The sequence below is a fragment of the Podarcis tiliguerta genome (genome assembly GCF_965153285.1).
Source record: "Podarcis tiliguerta genome assembly, chromosome: 8".
NCBI classification, from domain to species: domain Eukaryota; kingdom Metazoa; phylum Chordata; class Lepidosauria; order Squamata; family Lacertidae; genus Podarcis; species Podarcis tiliguerta.
The window spans coordinates 1,302,192-1,321,385 of NC_139541.1; the positions used below are offsets into that span (position 1 = coordinate 1,302,192).

The 19,194-nt window shown below is 42.8% G+C and overlaps 1 protein-coding gene across 4 annotated transcripts; it reads right to left on the minus strand.

The window, feature by feature from the left end:
* Positions 1–459: 459 nt before the first annotated feature.
* VDAC3 (voltage dependent anion channel 3) lies at positions 460–17,979 on the minus strand. 4 transcript variants are annotated; one of them, XM_083456645.1, is made up of 10 exons: positions 17,846–17,979; positions 10,418–10,541; positions 9,436–9,507; positions 8,261–8,310; positions 5,117–5,269; positions 4,317–4,369; positions 3,778–4,005; positions 2,738–2,888; positions 1,389–1,446; positions 460–990 (listed from the first exon to the last, which is right to left on the minus strand). In XM_083456645.1, exons 2-10 carry the CDS (start codon positions 10,446–10,448, stop codon positions 899–901), a joined length of 888 nt encoding a protein of 295 aa, XP_083312771.1. In that variant the 5' UTR covers positions 10,449–10,541; positions 17,846–17,979; the 3' UTR covers positions 460–898. The 4 variants fall into 4 exon arrangements, with proteins under 4 accessions (XP_083312771.1, XP_083312772.1, XP_083312774.1 ...); XM_083456646.1 differs by lacking the exon at positions 17,846–17,979 and adding an exon at positions 13,530–17,500; XM_083456648.1 differs by lacking the exon at positions 10,418–10,541 and having other exon boundaries at positions 17,846–17,974.
* Between the last annotated feature and the right edge of the window lie 1,215 nt (positions 17,980–19,194).

Here is a 19,194-nt window from a genome sequence, read left to right on the forward strand (position 1 = left end):
CTCCTCCCCAAAGGCTCCCCCATTCTTGTTACTCAAGAAAGAAAATGGCAGGAAGTCTAGCCCCCCCCCCCCCCCGAATGGTCAGTGCTGCTATCCAACATCCCTTGTTTGGATCCCCCACCTCAAAGCACCTCAGCTGAATTACATGCTGAAACTACCAGACAGGACTTAGTCCAACGCTTTAGCACAGGCCAGCCGACAGTGCAAGTGAGGAGAGTGACAGTTGCCGGGTTCCCTTCCATCTACTGAAGAGAATGAACATTCAGAGTAACGCAAATGTCCCTCTCTAATTGCCAGGTGTTGCACTTGTCTAGCAGAGCAATGTGCTTTACATACAGCCACCCTCCAATTAGATATGAGAGCAAAATGTAATACAACCCTCTCTCCTTGTCTCCCTATTGTAGCTCAGTCTTTGGCTTTTTAGCTGCGTGCTAAAAGAGACAGTAACCATACAAGGAGTAACTTCCAAATGTGATTTTGATTTATTTCCACTTTGATGCAAAACCAAAGCTTTCACTACAGCACAGAGACCAGTTATACAAAAGGTCGTGAGGTGCAGGACATGCAGGATGTGATGTAGGAACACAGAAGGATGGGAGATTATTTCCTTTCACCAGATGCTATGCTGTCTTCTGAGGAACACATTTTAAAGAAACTGAGGAACTGAACTGAAATGTAGCACAACCATTACAACTTCCATGCATGCCTTCAAGTATTGCCCTTCATGGTAGGTTTGCACTCTCCAGACTTCAAATGTTGGGGGTTACAACAATTCTTTGGAAGAATATCAAGTTCACACTTTTTGAAGTTTCACGGAAGAGTTTAAGGCCAGAACATGTGGGGTTTGTTTTCTCCTTCATCTTCCAAATAAAGATCTAATACTTCATTAAAACCTACATTAAGCTTCGAGCTCAAATCCCAGCCCAATTTTATGGCCGCCAGTACTGAAATTCTTGCCATCAATCAGAGCAGAGAGAGTCAACTTCACACCTGGGAGAAACACAGTGCCATTATTAAGAGAATACAGCAGACTATCAACCCGTAAGGGAGAACAGGGGGGAAAGTCAGAAGAGAAGACTCGCAGCTGAGAGAACCAGTGTGTGCTAGATCTCAAGGTAATTCTTTGGTAAGACTCCCATGCATTGAGGTTTCTCAGGCAAGTTGTTCTCTCTAGACACACACTGGCTACATTAGCTTCCCTTTGTGGCAGGATTTACTCAAGGCATAATCCAAAAATAAGGTGGCGCATACTGTTCTTTACAGGGTTTGGACCCACTACCCCATGATGCCCTGGAAGTATCACTGGAATTTTCTAACTCATTTTGTCCTACAGCCAAGATGCAAGCAAAATTAAGCTATGCATTCAATACATTCAACAGTTTACATACCAGGTCGTAAGGTCTGAGTGTAGCCAAGTCCAATGAGGCTGGCATTATTGACTTTGGCCTAGAAAGAAAAAAAGGAACATTCAACAGCGTTACCAGTTTTTACTTGCTTTCCTGAGAAAGTTTATGAAGAGTCAGCAGTCTTCTAGAACTAGATCCATCAGCAAAGAGGTGGAAGACGCTGGTAGTTATATGTTGGCAACTGCTTTCTGAGCATAAAAAGTCCCTCCTTCACCAGTCTGGGGAATGGTGCCCCCAGTAGTGGAAACACTAATGTTATTGCCCTTAAGCATCAATGTAATCAAAATCCATTCATTCTCCTGTGTGTCACGAAGAGGAAATGATCACATGCAATATAGTCAACATTACCCAGAAGGAAGGAAGATTGGATGTTAAACAAAACTTAGGGTAAAGGTAAAGGGTAAAGGGACCCCTGACCATTAGGTCCAGTCGTGACTGACTCTGGGGTTGCGGCGCTCATCTCACTTTACTGGCCGAGGGAGCCGGCGTACAGCTTCTGGGTCATGTGGCCAGCAGGACTAAGCTGCTTCTGGCAAACCAGAGCACCGCACGGAAACGCCGTTTACCTTCCTGCCAGAGTGGCACCTATTTATCTACTTGCACTTTGACGTGCTTTTGAATTGCTAGGTGGGCAGGAGCAGGGACTGAGCAACGGGAGTTCACCCCGTCACAGGGATTCGAACCGCCCACCTTCTGATCGGCAGCGCCTCCTGTGTCCCTAAAAAAATCCTCAAAAACACAAAAGGCTTCATGCTTAGTAAGATGATAAACCTAAGCCCTCAACCTACAGGTGAAATACTGCTCCATATAAAACAGTACCCTGCATGCAGAAAGGCTACGTTCAAACCCTTCTCCCAGAGGACATATTCTATATGTAGGAAATTCAATAAGAGCACTCACTCCACCTGAAGTTGAACCTGGATGAAGACTTATCTACGAAATGAGATCTCGATACAGTACGTAGGATTGATACCACTGCCAAATACACCAAAAATCTCACAAATAGTGAAAGTCTTCCTACTCCCTAAGTTGATTCTACACAAACAATTCACAGCTAGCATAAAACAAACAAGTGAATTTGTTTTTATAAGACACTAGTCCATACTGAAACTTTCACTTGACAACTCGTATCACTGAAATTGTTCCATATAGGGTTCATACTAGAATCACAAGGAAAAGGTTAACATAAAACTTCTGCTGTTGTTAAGACTGCTCCAAAGACATCTGAGGCATAAAGCCAAGAGGCAAGGAAAATGGGGCAGTGCCATACAATTAACTTGAAATTATCAGCACACATGTATAACATACTGGGAAGATGGCAAAATTCTTACCGAGACAGAAGCTTTATCATCCAACTGGTACTTGGTGGCAATACCAAACCGAGTGTTATTACTGCCAGCGGTCCAAGCAAGACTGACAGATGTTTCAATGTTGTTATTAACCTTCTGATAGATGGAGCCACCAAATTCAGTGCCATCATTCCTATTTTTTAAGAGAGCAAATGAAGATTTCATTTTGCCTTTATAGAAATTTTTCAAACAATTGCAAATATTTGCCCTTATTCTCTTTACCTCTACCCCAGCCTTATTCTAGCTTGTATTGATTTTCTGTTTTTCTAGTCCGTCCCCACCCCACCCTGCTTTTAGGGCTAAGAGTGGCTGACAACAATTTTGAATAAAATGGTTAAATCCATATATATTCCCTTCTTGTCCTGACATTTTCCCTACTAGACTAGAGGTTCTGTAGCTAAAGTTAGGTTAATATATGAAGATGCACCAATTATCAGCTGGAATAGGGAAAGATCTGAAATAATGACAAGCATATAAATGATATTTTTTCCCCAGCTGGGTTGAGAGGGAAGCACTTTCTGAAGCAGAAAGACCAAATATAAGCTAAAATGTTCCTTTCTAAACTGCACTCTGAATGCAAGAGCAAGTGAATGGAGATTGGAAGGAGCCATTTCCCATCCAGATCTCCTTAGCTTCAGCATGTGCCTTCATGATGGAATATACCCTGCTCCATGCAAATTAACTGCGCCGGTGCTAGCATAATGTGAGAGAACCAAAAGTAATTCAACTGTGCAGTCATTTCCTTTTTAATGAGTTCCTGGATCCTGGCAAATGCCCTAGAAATCTACGGACTAAGAATGTGCTCTTTCTGGGAAAGAACCATAGGTGGTCAGCAAAGACTTGGTTTGCAACCTTCAAGACTGAAGGCAAAGGTCACCTTCAATACAACCTCAAATTTAATCCCTTTCATATATGCAGATCGCCTGTCTTAGCAGAAAGCTGATATTGCATATTTTATTATGTTTTATTATGTTTTCTGGTTTCTGTACATTCTGGCCTCCTGACCACAAAGAAATACTTACACATTTGTGTGCAGCTGGAAGTCTGCTGCCTTATATCCCAATGCAAAGTTATTCTGTGAAAGTTTGGACTTGGCTGTGTCGAAAGCCATCTGATACCCAGCAAGCCAACCTTCATAGCCCAGAACAGCCCAGCCATGGATGGTTGGTCCAGCGAGGTCAATGTCAACATTACAACCTAGGTTTAGATACTCCCGTTTATAGGATGTCTTCAACTTTCCACTCTTCTTCCTGGGAAGGTGTAGGAACAGGGAATCAAGTTTAATCCCATCTATAACCTCTAGTAGGCATTTTTACAAGCCCATACATTTAGCAGAAAACTGGGCATGAATTACCCCTGCGTGCTACCTGATGTTACATAATTGATTCAGTGTCACTGTCAATATTTCAATACATTCATTTAAAGACAGCCTTAAGCAAAAGAATAGGAAAGCATCTCCTATGTGAGCTAGCAGCTCCAGTACAACAGCCTGCAAGTGGTACCATCACCTATGAGGAAAGCACCCAGCTAAAAGCAGCCCTCTCGAGGGATGAATACTTACCCTGTGTTTGGTACAAACATGGTTTCAAGGGTCAGCTTCAGCCCCTCAGCCAGCTGAAGTGAAAAAAGAAAAATATAGTACTCGTCTTTAAAAAATAATTACTTAATAAGTGGTATTTTCTTCCTACTTTAACTGCTTCTACTTAGCATTTCTTGTTCTTTGTAAATTATGGTAGTCTGCAGCACAGAAAAATGAAAAAAAATGTATGATGGAAATCCTAGAGAATCAAAAGTTTTCAAATGTTACAGTCTTTGAAAACCAGGCCATTATACATTACCTCATTATTTAGTGCCACCTGTGATAAAATGGAAGGTTCCCAAATTACATATAACTCAAAAGATCTCACACTTTTTGCCTCAAATACCTAACTAGCAGCCCAAGTACTTGTTGTTTCTGCATATGTGAATTCATTGACATACTAATTATATTTCTTGGATTGAAACTCAAGAACTCACAAAAGCACATCTAGGCATCAATTTTTGATAGATTATAAAGCAGCCTCACCATTTTACGGTCAAGGTATATTGAGAACACCAATTTTCCCTACCTTCAGAGGTAAGGTGGCTGATAAATAGTGAGAGGACCTTTTCAGCAATGGTGTCTATCTGTAGATATCTCCAGATAAAATCTACATTACATTACTACCAACCACTAACGTCAGAATCCCTCAGCCCCACTTAAAAAACTCCCCACAACATAGAAAAAGCTATTTTACACAACTCATTCTTTTCCCATGAGCCTTTGCTTAATTTCTTCTAGTTTACCTGCTATGCTGAAGTCATGATTCCATTTCCTCTTACCTTATTCTCCATGGACAGTTCTGTGCCCAAGGTGTTGTCAGTGTTCCATTTCTGAGTGAACGTAAGTCCATAGTCCTTGAACTTATATTTGGTCTCTAGGCTGCCTGAGGCTTTGCCTGTGTCTGTGTTGGAGGAACCAGTGGTGATAAATTCCTGTAAACATACCACATTTGAATTACAATGCAATCATGTTTTAAAATGAATATGCAATTCCAGCAAATCATGCAACCTTTAGTTCCGCCTGCACAATGTGCTTTATAATCACCCTGTAACATTTATTCACATCTGCACTGGATTTCATGGTCCTACCACATCTAACTTCTCCTTTCTGCAGTCTGGAACCAACAATTTAGCAACAAACGCTTCATAAGGTACAAAAAATTACAATATATTGGGTGCTAGATACAGCCACCAGAATGTTCACTGAAGGGCTCTCTGATGATACAGTTTCAATCTTTCAATATCCTGCCCTACTTCCAAATATTCTTTTAAGTAATCAGTTTGTGTGCATAAAAGAATTACACATTTGGAATCTTAATACACGACAACAGAAGTTGTGTTACATGAGGCTAATACTTCTTTTCTTCAATAGTGTTGAAAGACTCATACTGCAACTGCTCCATCGACCATCTTAATGGAGCTTGCAGAACCTATGGTCTAGGTCATTACTGTTTATTTATTTATTTAAAAGCATCTATAAACCACTTATTTTAAAATGAGCCTTGCATATCAGCTTATATTTGTTACTATTCAACAAAAAACCCTTCTAGTCAGCTTGCCTACAGTATGCCTTTGTTGGCTATTTAGAGCCTAAGATGCACACACAGACACCTATAAGCTTTTGTGGCCACCTAAAGCTTATTTTTATGTGCCACAGGAATCAGGCAAGTAGCTGATGATCAGGGTTATAAATAGTCAACTGCCTAATCTAAAGTTATGAGTCTGTGGGCACAGCCCATCTTTTTAGGTTATTTTTGTACAGTGATTAGCTTCTTGGTGCTAGATGCTAATGTTGCCTTAGATACTGTACAATTTCACACACATACAAGTGCCTGACAACAACTTACAAGCTAATGAGGAAGAGAAGCAATTGGAAAAAAGAAAACAGGAAGGCAATTTTAGTTCAGAAACATGGTTCAGCTTCAACACAGATTTTCCCTGGCTTAAGAAGGATATGACACCTTGGGTAACTTTGTGTGTGTGTGTAGCGGCCAGTTAAAAATAATTCCTAGATCCTCTTTAAAAAGGTTGAGCTGGCGCCAGTGGAGGAGAAACATTTCATTTAACTTTCTTTGTTTGCTGAGTGGGGAGAAAAGAAAGAATCTTGCAGTCATATGATCAGACCAGGATTTTCCTGGCAGCTGCAACAAGATCTGAGTGGGGAAAGCAAGAGTGCACACAACATATGTTACTTTTCATCTTACAACTGTCATATGTGATGGTTGCTTAGACCCCCATATATCTGGAGTGCCAAGCTCCACTTAATCTGAGCCAATCCCCAAATTCTGCTTTTGATGTGACATTTCAGCTCAGCACATACATGTGAAGTTATAGGTCTTCATGACGTCAGACAGATCAAAAAGGAAGGCCACAGCAGCATAGAGGCCTTCTAGCTTTACATGATTTTGTTGAAACACATGATGGCCAGGAACGTAACCCCTGCATAAGATGCAAGTTACCTGTACTGTGCAGTTTGCAGAAAAAAATTTTCTGAAACAATTGAGAAGAACTAGAATACTAATGGTCAAAGGGGTGGCGCATGACAACCAACAAACACCTTGGGAAGGAATAGAGCTCCAAGGAGGGCAATGAAGTGCCACACACCACACTAAAAAGTCTTTCCAAGATCCCTGCACTTAAGAGCCTTCAGAAGATGCTGCTCACATATCTTCAGCAATATGGATATGCATAAGAAGTCTTGTCATTATAAATATACAAACTGCTGCAACTTCCAGGACCACCCTCTTTTCATATACAGTGGTACCTCTAGATACGAACGGGATCCGTTCAGGAGCCCCGTTCGCATCTAGAAGCAAACGTAACTAGTGACGGCACGACTGCGCATGCCACTTTTGCCGCTTCTGCGCATGATGTCATTCTGAGCATCTGCGCATGCGCAAGTGGCGAAACCTATAAGTAACGCACTCCGTTACTTCCGGGTTGCCGTGGAGCGCAACTCGAATGCAACCAAGCAAGCAAACAAACACACACACACAGCGTTCAGGATTCCAAGAGGACTTTTTTTAAAAAGCTCAAGTCCTGCTGCAAGGTGAGCAGGGATGCTACTGGCTGGATGGGGAGCTCTCCATGAGCCACCAGTTCCTCACCAACTACTTCAGAGATTTAGTCACCAAGTGATACTACTCAGAAATACTAACTTCTAAATTTGAGGCTATCAAAAATAGCATGCCTGTGATCACACTGCTGTCTCCAATTCTTTTGACAGTTCAAGTGCAAATGCTACTGATGTATGGAGCTGTACACAATGCAACATTTAGTGTCTGGTTAACCACATTTACGGGACGCGTAACCCTTTACCTTTAACCACATTTACTTAGCCATTAGAATGGATTAGGAATGGCAGTGGGTCATGGTCCAAGTACACAAACCTGAAGGAGAGATATATAACAAGAAAGCAAATACGTGGTTCTCTTACCAGCTGAATAAACATCCAAAAATCAGTGTTGCATGTAAAAGGGAGAAGTCACGTTAGACGTTAGCATCTTTAATAAGTCAGTAAAGGTGAACCAATCCAAGTATCCGTACTGCCACTTCCACTTGCAGAGTCAGATTGTTTAAGCCATAGTTCTAGCTCTAAGCTCCTTCAAATGATTACCTCTCCCACTACAGCTATTCTGAACATGGCAGACAAGTGGACAGGTCATTTGTCACCAGTCCAAATCCTTTCTTCACAGTTTACTAACAGCTGCTCTATGAGATGTCAAGCACTCAGGAGTCAAGCCTCAAAACACTAAAGCTAATACTGCATGGAGGGGTCCTAAGTATAACCTTCAGGACACCCCAAACATACAGGAGAAGCAGAATGTTAGGTGTGTACATTGACTCTGCCAATGCTGTAAAGGTAATATTAGTGCTCCACAAACTCTCCTGTTGCAACAATAATTCAAAGTACTCATTACTTACCACTCCGCTGGAAGACTTGGTCTTCAACTCTAGCTTGACCATTCCAAACCCTGAAATTGCCAAAACATTAGTTTCTTATTTATACCACAATAAATGAATGAGATACAAAGCCCAAGAAGTAACAAATTGGGTGCACCTGCCTTTAAAAGGTGCTTGTGATGAGCACCAATAAAAAGAGAGGCCAGCTTAGCTCTAATGGAAATTCTAGGAATCACTTGACAGAGACCCACAGATTTTGGCAGGCACTGGCAACATCTGGTTGACTGAACAACTCTGATTCAGGGAACTAATGGCGTCCCATCTCATTACAAGGGTCTGTTGGATCAGATCTAGCACTCAACTACCACAGCAGCCAAACAGATGCCTATGGAAAGGCCATAAACAGGATGTGAGTACATGTTCACTTTTTGGAATCGTGCTAAGATTTGGACATTTGGGGAGCATTTTAAGTACAGTACCTCCAAAGACCAGCTCAAAGACAATCAACAAACCCCTTTAAACTCAGGGAAACTGATATGGGGCTCACCTATGTTATGCCACATATTCTCAAAATTCCACTAAAGTTGCAGCGTTGCTGCAGAGACAATCCCAGAGCTGAATATGCAAGCCAATATGTGGCGCAGAGCCCGCTTTAATAAGCCTAAAGTGAGCCAATAGGAGGTTCCATGCTAGTTTGTGAAATCTGCAATCACCATAGAATGGAGGCCCTCATCCATCTTGAGAGATTATGGACACAGTCAGATGAGGAGAGTCAGAAAGCAGAAGACTGAAATGCAAGCGTTGCAGGCACCAGCTCAAAACCAATTGATTCATCTGAGAATTTAAGAGATGGGCTTTCCTTCCTGCTAGTGCTAGTTTTTAGCTAGTTTGTTGCATTTTTGGAGAAAATGAATATACACTTTAAATAAAATATAGCATTTAAATAAAACAAGCATTAACTAAAACATCAAGGGATGAAAGCAAGGCCATCAATCCAATAAAAACTCTTAAGGATGGATGACAGATTGATAGAGTGAAGAAGGATAGAGAAACTAGGCGAAGGAGCAAGAACACTTCAAAGCTGTGAACAAAAATATGCCAGTCTTAACACATCTGAAGACCTTTAGCAACAGATTTCCAAAATATTTAGAGAATATATGCATAATGCTAGCATTTGTGGCAATGGTCCTGCTTACCATATCCTTTGTTGAATACATCCCTGGCAGATTTCCCCAGGTCACAGTAGGATGGTGGGATAGCCATGGGGTCTGGAAGAAGCAAAAAAACCAGTACATATTTGGAAATAAATAAGCATGTATGAACACCATTCTCAGCAATTTCTTGCCACTACCTTACATGTCACATATGATGAAGAGCCATGAGTCTATTCATAAATCTTCCTTTCCGACTATCAAGAATTTTTTCGAGGGCAAAGAAATAATCCAAAATTTGATAGAAAGATTTAATAGTTTGAGTTCAATAACATATTTATTCCATGGCACAGTCTGTTAAGCCAACAACTTCTTTCTCTTGTGTATGGTTCCAAGAGCAACAGAATGGCTCCTTTGTATCAACAGCTTCCTCATCGACCCTAAAAGCCTTTGATCCAAAATTCATATTGGCTCCCCCGACCCCACTGCCACCCACAGAAAATTGCCAGGCTTGTGGGAAGTGACAAGTCTTTTTACAGCAAGGCCAAACTCCACTAAAGATACTTGCTGCTTGATTACTTGGGGAAGTAGTTTCATTGCATTATTCCCAACTCCATGTACTGGAAAACCTTGTCTTAAGGAAATAAATTTAGTGGTAAAAACTAAATTGGCTGTTGACTCTACCCTATGAGGTGCTGACCTATTGGGCTGTACAGAGAAACTTATGCATAGCTATCTTGCTACTCTCAAGCTTCTATTTCCATTTCCCCCCTAAAGCATAGCAGGAGTTCTTCTGAACTTTGCTGAAGAAGAAATCTATTCTTGGCACATTCCTCTCCAATGTCACCTTCAGGAAGATAGCAGCGGTCAAAACGCAGAACTGCTTTGCAAGTCTGACATGTGGGATATCAGCAAGCCAGCTTTGTGCTGCTGGATAACATAACTCTTGCTTTTAAACACATCATCTTAGTATTAAGGTTCTAAAAAATTTTCTTTAATATCTGAACTTCCATATATGTATAGATACCTGGGGGTCTAGCAGGACCACAGCTGAACATGGTTGCAGACTTCTTATTTCACAATTTAGCTCCTAAATCATTTACTTCTCAACGTGAACCTACAGGACTCTCCTCTAGCTCTTTGATATACACCTGTCAAATATGGGGGGGGAAATGCATGCATCATTAAAGATCAAAGCTATCACTTATAATACCTGCAACCACTACTTTTATACTCACTGTAACGCAATGTTTATTCCAAACCTTCAAGGACAGCATGACAGGCAAACTTTTTTAAAAACACACATTAATTAATATCACTACTCTACTAGGTTTAACTCCTGAAGGGAAGGAGCCACTTCATATAAGTCCAGAGGTGTGAAAAGCATGTATGTGCAATATGTGGAGGATAGGGACAGGGAGAGAGTATATGTGGGCATGTGCACTGGGAAACTGTTTACTACTGGCTTCTCAAATGTACACATAAGTTATACATAACATTCACATACGACAGGTCCACTTGAAGAGACCCTTACCTTACTATACATCAGACCAACCTTTCCCTTGGAAAAGGGAATATGACACCTATGATTACCATTATCAAATGCCTGCCAGCTATAGAGGCTCCAAGCCTCCTGCTTGGGGGAAAAGGGAGTATCTGTATGCAGTCAGCTCTTGTAATTACTGGCAGCAGTGCATTCTGAATTCAGCCATTCAATTCCTAATCCAGCTCTTCAGTTCATTCAGGTGAGTCAATTCTTTCTATAAAGTAGATTCACTAAAAAGGATGGATCCAACCTAAGCCTGACCATTCTCTGTGTCTAATTCTTTCAATAATAAATCATGGTTCCAAGCTTTCCTCAAGTCCAATTAACATTGATTCTGGAGGTATTTCAAATCAGCCTCCCCATTTTATGCAGAATGTGTTAATCTGGACTCTCCAAGTGGAGATGGCTTTTTATTTTATGTTTGTCTGCTTGCTTCCTATATGCCTCTCAAAGTATTTTTTACCCCCCTTCAATTTCCTCTCCCTTTTGCTTTCACATATAATTTGTGCCCTATTCCCACCCCCAAGTACAGGCAATTTCTTCCATCCCTGCTCCGTGTACATTCACTTCCTCCTATACCAGCTACCCTCTCTATTCCCAGTTTATCATGACTTTTAGAGCTGCTGCTTGCATCTGTCCCCTGTGAAAGGGGGTGGACTGCAGTGCTAACACTGATCTGGAAGTGGGCTAGTTCTTCTTCTTTGGCGATCACTCGTAGCCGAGTAAGATTGTCTTCCATGAACACGGTTTTAACAATGAGGCCCTAAGTGACTGTGGAGGCCAATTCTGGATCCACACGTCCTTTCACAATGGGGACACTGGTTTCCGGGGGGGGGGGGTTATCACGGAGAGAGTTTGCCAAGCGTGCCTTCCTCTTAGCACATTTCTCCCTTACGTCCTGAGTTCGAGTGTCTTCAAAGCCCATGACACCTTTGGTAAAGGCTGTTCTCCAACTGGAGCGCTCGCAGGCCAGTGTTTCCCAGTTGTCAGTGTTTATACTACATTTTTTTATATTTGCCTTCAGACAGTCTTTAAACTTCTTTCCATTACACTTTCCATTTTTAAGTTCAGAATAGAGTAGTTGCTTTGGAAGACAATCATCAGGCATCCGCACAAGACCAGTCCAACGAAGCTGATGTTGAAGAATCATTGCTTCAACACTGGTGATCTTTGCTTCTTCCAGTGGGCTAGTGCCCAGTGGTGGTCCCCAGTCCTCAGTTTCAGAAATTATTATCTATACTAATTGGCACCTATAAAAAACCCTTGGCAACTGAATGCAAGGCAGGAAAAGGAAAATGTCTGAAGACATTTATACTCCCAAGAAAGACAAAGCTACTAATCACCAGTTTTCTTTTTCCCAACCCTTCCCTTTCTGGTGAAATTCTATACTGTGCATCCATCATTTCAGCCTAATATGTTTTACCACCAAGCCAAGCCAGCCCAATGAAAGATACCAACCTACTGTGTGCCATCCATGTACACTGTAGTATTGCACTTTAGGAATATTTTAGATAAGAACAATTTGTATTGTTGTAGACAGAATAGTTTTCAAAGGTAGCATTAGAAGCAATAATTATTATTTTGTTCTTTTCTTTTTGCTCTTCCCAAGATTTTTTTTTTTTAAAATTCACAATACAATAAAATTGTATTCAGAAACATTAAAAATAGAGCCAATAATAATAGTAATCATCATCATCATAAAGTTTATTTACATCTTGGCTTCTTCCACCCCCTACCGAAATAAGAGATTGTATTTTTAAGGAAATTAAATTGTAACATATTTAGCATTATTGATCTGCAGTGTTGCAGTTTTGAGACTAAGAGATCAGTGGAGAGAAAACCAGAGAACTAATTTATTGGCTTTTATAAACATATTGCTTCATTCATGATTTTTTTTTTTAAGTTTTCAAATTGAAGCCCACTCTGCTTTCAATTAATGTGCTATTTCTAACAGGTTCCCCAATTGGTTAATTTTCAGCTGAACCAGAAGAAAAGGCAAAAGAGTTATTGTACGAAAGCAGTACTGAGTTATGTGGGGGCTTTGTGCTCCAACCAATCCTTGGGACTACCACCTGCCAGGGTCTGTACAGACTTAACGTCCATCAGGTGTAGTGCCCAGCCAGCCTGTATTGATTCACATCTCAGCCATTTCTGTATGTGCCAATGCCACATACTGAAGAAGAAGAAGAAGAGTTTGGATTTGATATCCCGCCTTTCACTCCCTTTAAGGAACCTCAAAGCGGCTAACATTCTCCTTTCCCTTCCTCCCCCACAACAAACACTCTGTGAGGTGAGTGGGGCTGAGAGACTTCAGAGAAGTGTGACTGGCCCAAGGTCACCCAGCAGCTGCATGTGGAGGAGCGGAGACGCGAACCCGGTTCACCAGATTACGAGTCTACCGCTCTTAACCACTACACCACACTGGCTCTCTATACTGAATGAAACATGGACTGGATTTTCATATTCCAAAACTGCAATTGTTGTGCAGCTTTTCAAGAAGTTGCAGTCAAATGCCAGGCATTCAGACATCAAATCATTCCAAGTTCAGTGTTGGCACCAACATATCCAGCATACTTAGTGTGTGGCTACTCACCTGGCTGCATAGCACGACTATGAGAAGCTCAAAGGCTACTTCTGTCATCCCCAGCCAGCATGGCTATGCTGTCTGGAGTTGATGGGAGTTGTAGCCCAAAATGTCTAACAGGCAACAGGCTGACGAAGGCTGAGCTAAGACCTGCCTGTTTACAGCTCTCATACAACAGGGTTTAAAGTAAGCACTCAAAACCACCCACCTACGTCTCTAGTCTATCCTGGGTGTAAAAAAATCGCTTCCTTGAGACAGTGACAAAATTCACTTTGATATCTATAACTATGATAAGGTAATATTGGCCTCTCCTGGCATATCTGCCTGCCAATCCAATGCTCCTATTATCTTTGCCACTCAAAACGTTTCCTATAGCTCTAAACCAACTTCCTTGTTAGATATAACATTTTAAAAGGTTGGCATTTCAGAAGGAAACCAAAGCAGCATGAGTTTAACCATACTACCCTTTCATTTTCAGCAGCAGCAGCTCCCTCTTTGGAGTTGCTCTGCAAGGAATCACAATTAGAATGACCATGAAGAAGAGAGGTAAGTACGTGTGGATGAACCTGGGCACACACGACTGCAAGAATAGATATATACACTTGAGCAAGATTGAGAGGTGCTACTGAATGCAGTGCACCTGCAGATTTACAATAGTCCTGGAAGCCAAAAGAGCCGGGCAACTCCTATGTCCACCCAATACAATCATTGTGGGGTTACTACAAATTTCAGGGGGTATCACAGACACACACAAAAAGCCCTATGGCCACAGCACTTATTGTGGAATTATCAGTATGGAACTTCCCACCCTTAGTTCTGCATCAGAATAGTAGTATTTTTGTTTAAAATAAAATGCTCAGTTGCTGAGATTCCAAGCAATTCCACTGACATTTTCACGAATGTGACACCTCAGGAGATTTCACAAAAGTTGTATGTCTATCTACAACTCTCATGCTTCCATTTAATGATGGATGAATAGGAATTCTGTATATGCTCTAATTCAGTTATTGCCAGGACTTAAGCTTGCAAAGATTTACTTTTGAGTCCAGTTAAACATTGCTCTCTCTTACATCCATAACTTACCAGCATGTCTGTCAGACACAGATAGTGGAGGCCTTGCTTAAAATTCTTGCTCAGCCTCAAAGCTCTTTGGATAACCATCCCCCTCCAAATGAGGGGACAGTACAAGCTATCCTGAGCTCATTGAAAGAGATCAAAGCAGAAAATACCATGCATGTACAAATGAGCATCACCATCTCAAGACTCTCTCTGTGCAGATTTTAAAACCTATGCTTTTCAGAGGAAGGCCAACACATTTTTAAACCAAGCCACTGAATTCCAATAAGCCTACTAACAACTGCTGACACCATGCAAGTACAAACCACCTTTAACTGTGGTTTTATTGTCACATATTCCCTTTTGCTGTTACCCAAAAGCAGAGTTAGAAACGCAGATATGTAAACTAATTGCCAAATGGCACCTTAAACCTGGGTTACGGTCGCCACAACAGAATTTCTAAGCACTATCCTTATTTCTATACTGCTTTACATTTTAAAGAAAAAAAACCCTAAATGATATACAACACAACACATTAAAACATCAAATAAAACAATCCAGAATAAAACAAATTTAAGCCTCAAGGAAAATATTTCAGATTCTTCTCTAAGTGACATTTTGCTTTCCACATATTTATTTACCTACTTAATTTATAGAGCTGCCCCATAGCAGAAGTACTTTAGGAAGCCAGTGTGGGGTAGTGCTTAGAGTGTCAAACTAGGACCTGGGAGATCAGGGTTCAAATCCCTACTCAGTCATGAAGCTCACGGAGTCAGTCACAGTCTCTTAATTTACCTCAAAGAGTCACAGTAGGGATTAATTGGGGGTGGGGGAAAACCATGTACTCCTTGGAGGAAAAAGTGGGAGATAAATGCAATAACTAAGTTATTCTGCCTACCTGCTTAAGAAAGCTGGAAGGGCCAGCCAGATGGAGATGTCAGTTGCCACCTGGCATTCAAAGATCTCCATGTGGTCACAATTGGACCTGCACAGTTTGCAAAATGCAGCTGATGCCTGGCTAATTTTGAAAACTGCTCAAAAGAAGAGGAAGAAACCATAATAGCTTGTGCTTTGCACAGCAAAGGTCCTAGGTTCAATTTCTTGGTATCTCCATTTAAACAAAAAAGGAGGATCAGGAAGCAGGTGGTGTTAAGCCCTGGAGAGTTGCTACCAGTCAGAGGAGACCATGATGAGCTACACCAGGCTCCCATCACCCCTTGCTATGGGCCATGCTGGCTGGGGCTGATGGGACTTTCAAGTCCAGCAACATCCGGAGGCCACTACATTGGCTAACCCCGAACTAGACTGATAAACAACCCGATCCCACACAAAGCAATTTCACACATTCCCATAGTTCACCTGTCAATAAACTGCATGTAGAATTATTAATTGCATCTTTATCACCCCACCATCACTACTTGTTCTCTAAACAGTGTTCAAAATTAGCCGGGCGCCAGACTACTGGCCACTTGTGACCAAGTGAAGCTGCTTGGGCACTGCCAGGATGGTGCCTGACATCACCACCATCTGGAAGTGCATACCTGGGAATCTTGGGGTCTTAACTGTTTTCACACACTAATGCCACATCTTGCAGAATTCTATCAGTTACATTTTATCTGCACAATCAGAATGAATTTCAGGAACCAATGTGCTTTTTCTGTGCAGCCTGAGAAGGAGCAGTGAACAATGTTATAGTGAATTGCTGCTTGTCTTCACTTACCCCAACCCACAGTTCACAGTTGTGAATAATATTCTTATGTTACGAATGGTCTGTTACCATTATGAAAAACAGGTTGGAATAGGCTACAGCTGCTGTATTTCAAAAAGTGAAAATCTGGACACACAAAAAATACCACTTTTGAGCTATTTTTTTGGGAGATCAGCAAAAACGACACTGCTGACATGGCTTACCATACATTCTCCCAGACATTTTGCCGATTTCCGCTGGGACAGTGCTTCCAACTACAGTAGTCCAGGAAATTCTGGACGTATGGGAACCCTAGAATAGGCCGATATATATGTGGGCTGTCCCTGGATAAAGTGGCTTTTCTTCTTTAAGCTCTCAAAGTTCTTAACCTAGCTCAGGCTTCCTCAACCTCGGCCCTCCAGGTGTTTTTGGCCTACAACTCCCATGATCCCTAGCTAGCAAGACCAGTGGGCAGGGATGATGGGAAATGTAGTCTCAAAAAAATATCTGGAGGGCCGAGGCTGAGGAAGCCTGACCTGGCTCAAAGTTGTCATCTGTTAGCCAGATGTTTAATTGATAATCAAACATGATCAGTCCATCATTTGAAAAATAAAGACTTTAGAACAGTCTTGCCCCAAAATGGACACCAGATGTTCTGTTCTGGTGGCTATAACCTTGGTTTAGTGAGCCATTTGGTGCCTAGTTTATATATCTGAGTTTCTGATATTACCTCTAAAGAGCTTGAGATGGCAGACAAGCCTGCACACTTTAACCTGACAACAACCCTGTGAAGCAGCCTATGCAGAGAGATGGGGGGTGGGGGTGGGAATCCCCAAAGCCATCCAGTGAGCAGAGATTTGAACCTGTGGCTTCCTCTTGCTCTCAAAGTTTTTTCTCTGGAACGCACTTGCAGAATAAAAATTTGCTGGCGCCACACCGATTTTTTTATCGATGAGAAATACATTGGAAAGCACGATTAGCAGTGCCCTCGGTATCTTGACACTTGACAGTCTTGATCTCATACTGAAACTATTCATATTCCGCAAGTAATTTTTTTAGAAAAATACTTTGATGCCATAATATATCATACTACACTGAAATGTTCAGGTGTTGCCCTTGAACCTTCCCGCCCCGCCTGCCAGCTTCTCCCTTTGGCTTCTGCTGCCTCAATTTCTTCATTGGTTTTGTCGGCCGAAGATCGCAGGGCGCTTCACGCCGCCAAATACAGAAGACGCCGCCGCCGCCGCGGGGTCTCAGCGTCTCCCCGCCGCCGCCGCCCTCCCCCCCCCCCCTTGCGAGCGCGGCCTTGGCAACAGCCCTCAGGCGGCGGGCGGGCGGGCGGGCGGGGGCTGGAGGCCCGCCCTCGGAGGAGCCCCTCGCTCGGCAGCCCGGGCAGGGCGGAGGCGGCGGCGGCGAGGGGGCAGCGCTTCCCCACAGGCCCTCGGCGCCCCAGGCCAAGCCGGGCCCTCCCTCTCCGCGCCATCCCTCCGCCCGAAGCCTCAGGCGGCCCCGCTCGCCGTTGCGAGGGCGTCGCCGGGCTCCTCCAGCCGCCTTCCCTCGCCCGCCTTCCCTCGCCGCGCACCTCAAGGGCCGCCGCCGCCTCCGCCTCCTCCGTCAGTCCGTCCCTCCTTGTCAAGCTGAAGGTCTCCGTCTCCGCGCACTGCGCAGGCGTAACGCTCGGGGCCCGGCTCTGGCCCCGCCCCCTTGCCGGAGCTTGCGTCTCAAGGCGCAGGCGCGGCACTAGCCTCTGCCCCGCCTCTCTTTCTCCGCGTCATCTCCGCGCAAGCGCACAGATTCCTTCCCGGGCGCAAGGGAGGGGCTCCCTGCCCGCCTGCTGTTCGCGGAATCGCCGAAGGGGGCGGGGCCCCGGGGGTCATCTAGTCCAACCCCCTGCGAGGCAGGAAACGTTTGCTCCACGTGGGGCTCGAGCCCACAAGCAGGAGATTAAGAGTCTCACGCTCCGCAGACTGGCCTGCCCCCGTTTTTTGTTTTTGTTTTTCAGTTACAAATAAATTAGAGATAAAAAAAGGAGAACAGTAAAGATAATACCAACAATAACAACATTTGTCCATTTATTCCTGCTCTGCATTGTCTCGTTTCTTAACCAATTACTGAGTCACAAGAGAACTGTTGTTCTATGACTTCTAAGATTTGGAGTTTTTGGTGAGTTACTTTGTCCAAAAAAATTGAGAGTCGGTGTACAATGTCCACTGGATCACCTTTATACACATGTTGACACTCTTAAAAAGCTCTAGTTAACAAGACATAGTAAACTCTTACAGAAGTTATACTAGTTTTTCTTCTATATGCTTGGTAGTTCTATCTTTAACAATACTTTACACCAGTTTTCTTGGAACAGACATTAAATTAACCAACCAACCTGGAATTTCCAGCAAAAAGCCCCTGGATTGCTTTCTAAAAATGGTGTTCCCTTGACTGCTTTCCAGTCCTCAGAGATGGAGGCTGTTCTTAGCAACAGGTTAAATATTTTTGTTAGAAGATCAGCAATTGCACATTTCTGTTATTTAAGAATTCTTGGGGGCTTGCCATCCAGACCTAGTGATCTGTTGATTCTTATTTAAGAAGGCCCGTTACTTTGATTTGTCTAATTTTGTGTTTTTGTTTTCCTCACTGGACGAAACTACCTGAGCTGCTAGTGCTTTGTATGTTAGTACCAACACCCTATACATGGGCCAGCAGCAGATTGGCAGGCAGTGCAAATCCTGAAAGCATGGTTTAATATCCTGGCAGGAGGGAGTGGGTGGCACTGTGGTCTAAACCACTGAGCCTCTTGGGCTTGCCGATTGGAAGGTTGGTTTGAATCCATGCAATGGGGTGAGTTCCCATTGCTCTGTCCCAGCTGCTGCCAACCTAGCAGTTCGAAGGTACGCCCAAAAGTGCAAGTAGATAAATAGGTACCGCTGCAGCGGG

Excerpts from the sequence above, each read along its gene's own strand:
- VDAC3 (XM_083456645.1), bottom strand. The coding sequence starts at position 10,448 with ATGTTCAGCTGTGGTCCTGCTAGACCCCCAG. Across the intron at positions 4,006-4,316 it reads ATGTTTGTACCAAACACAGG|GAAGAAGAGTGGAAAGTTGA; the intron begins GTAAGTATTCAT and ends ACACCTTCCCAG. Across the intron at positions 2,889-3,777 it reads TTCCAGCTGCACACAAATGT|GAATGATGGCACTGAATTTG; the intron begins GTAAGTATTTCT and ends CTTAAAAAATAG.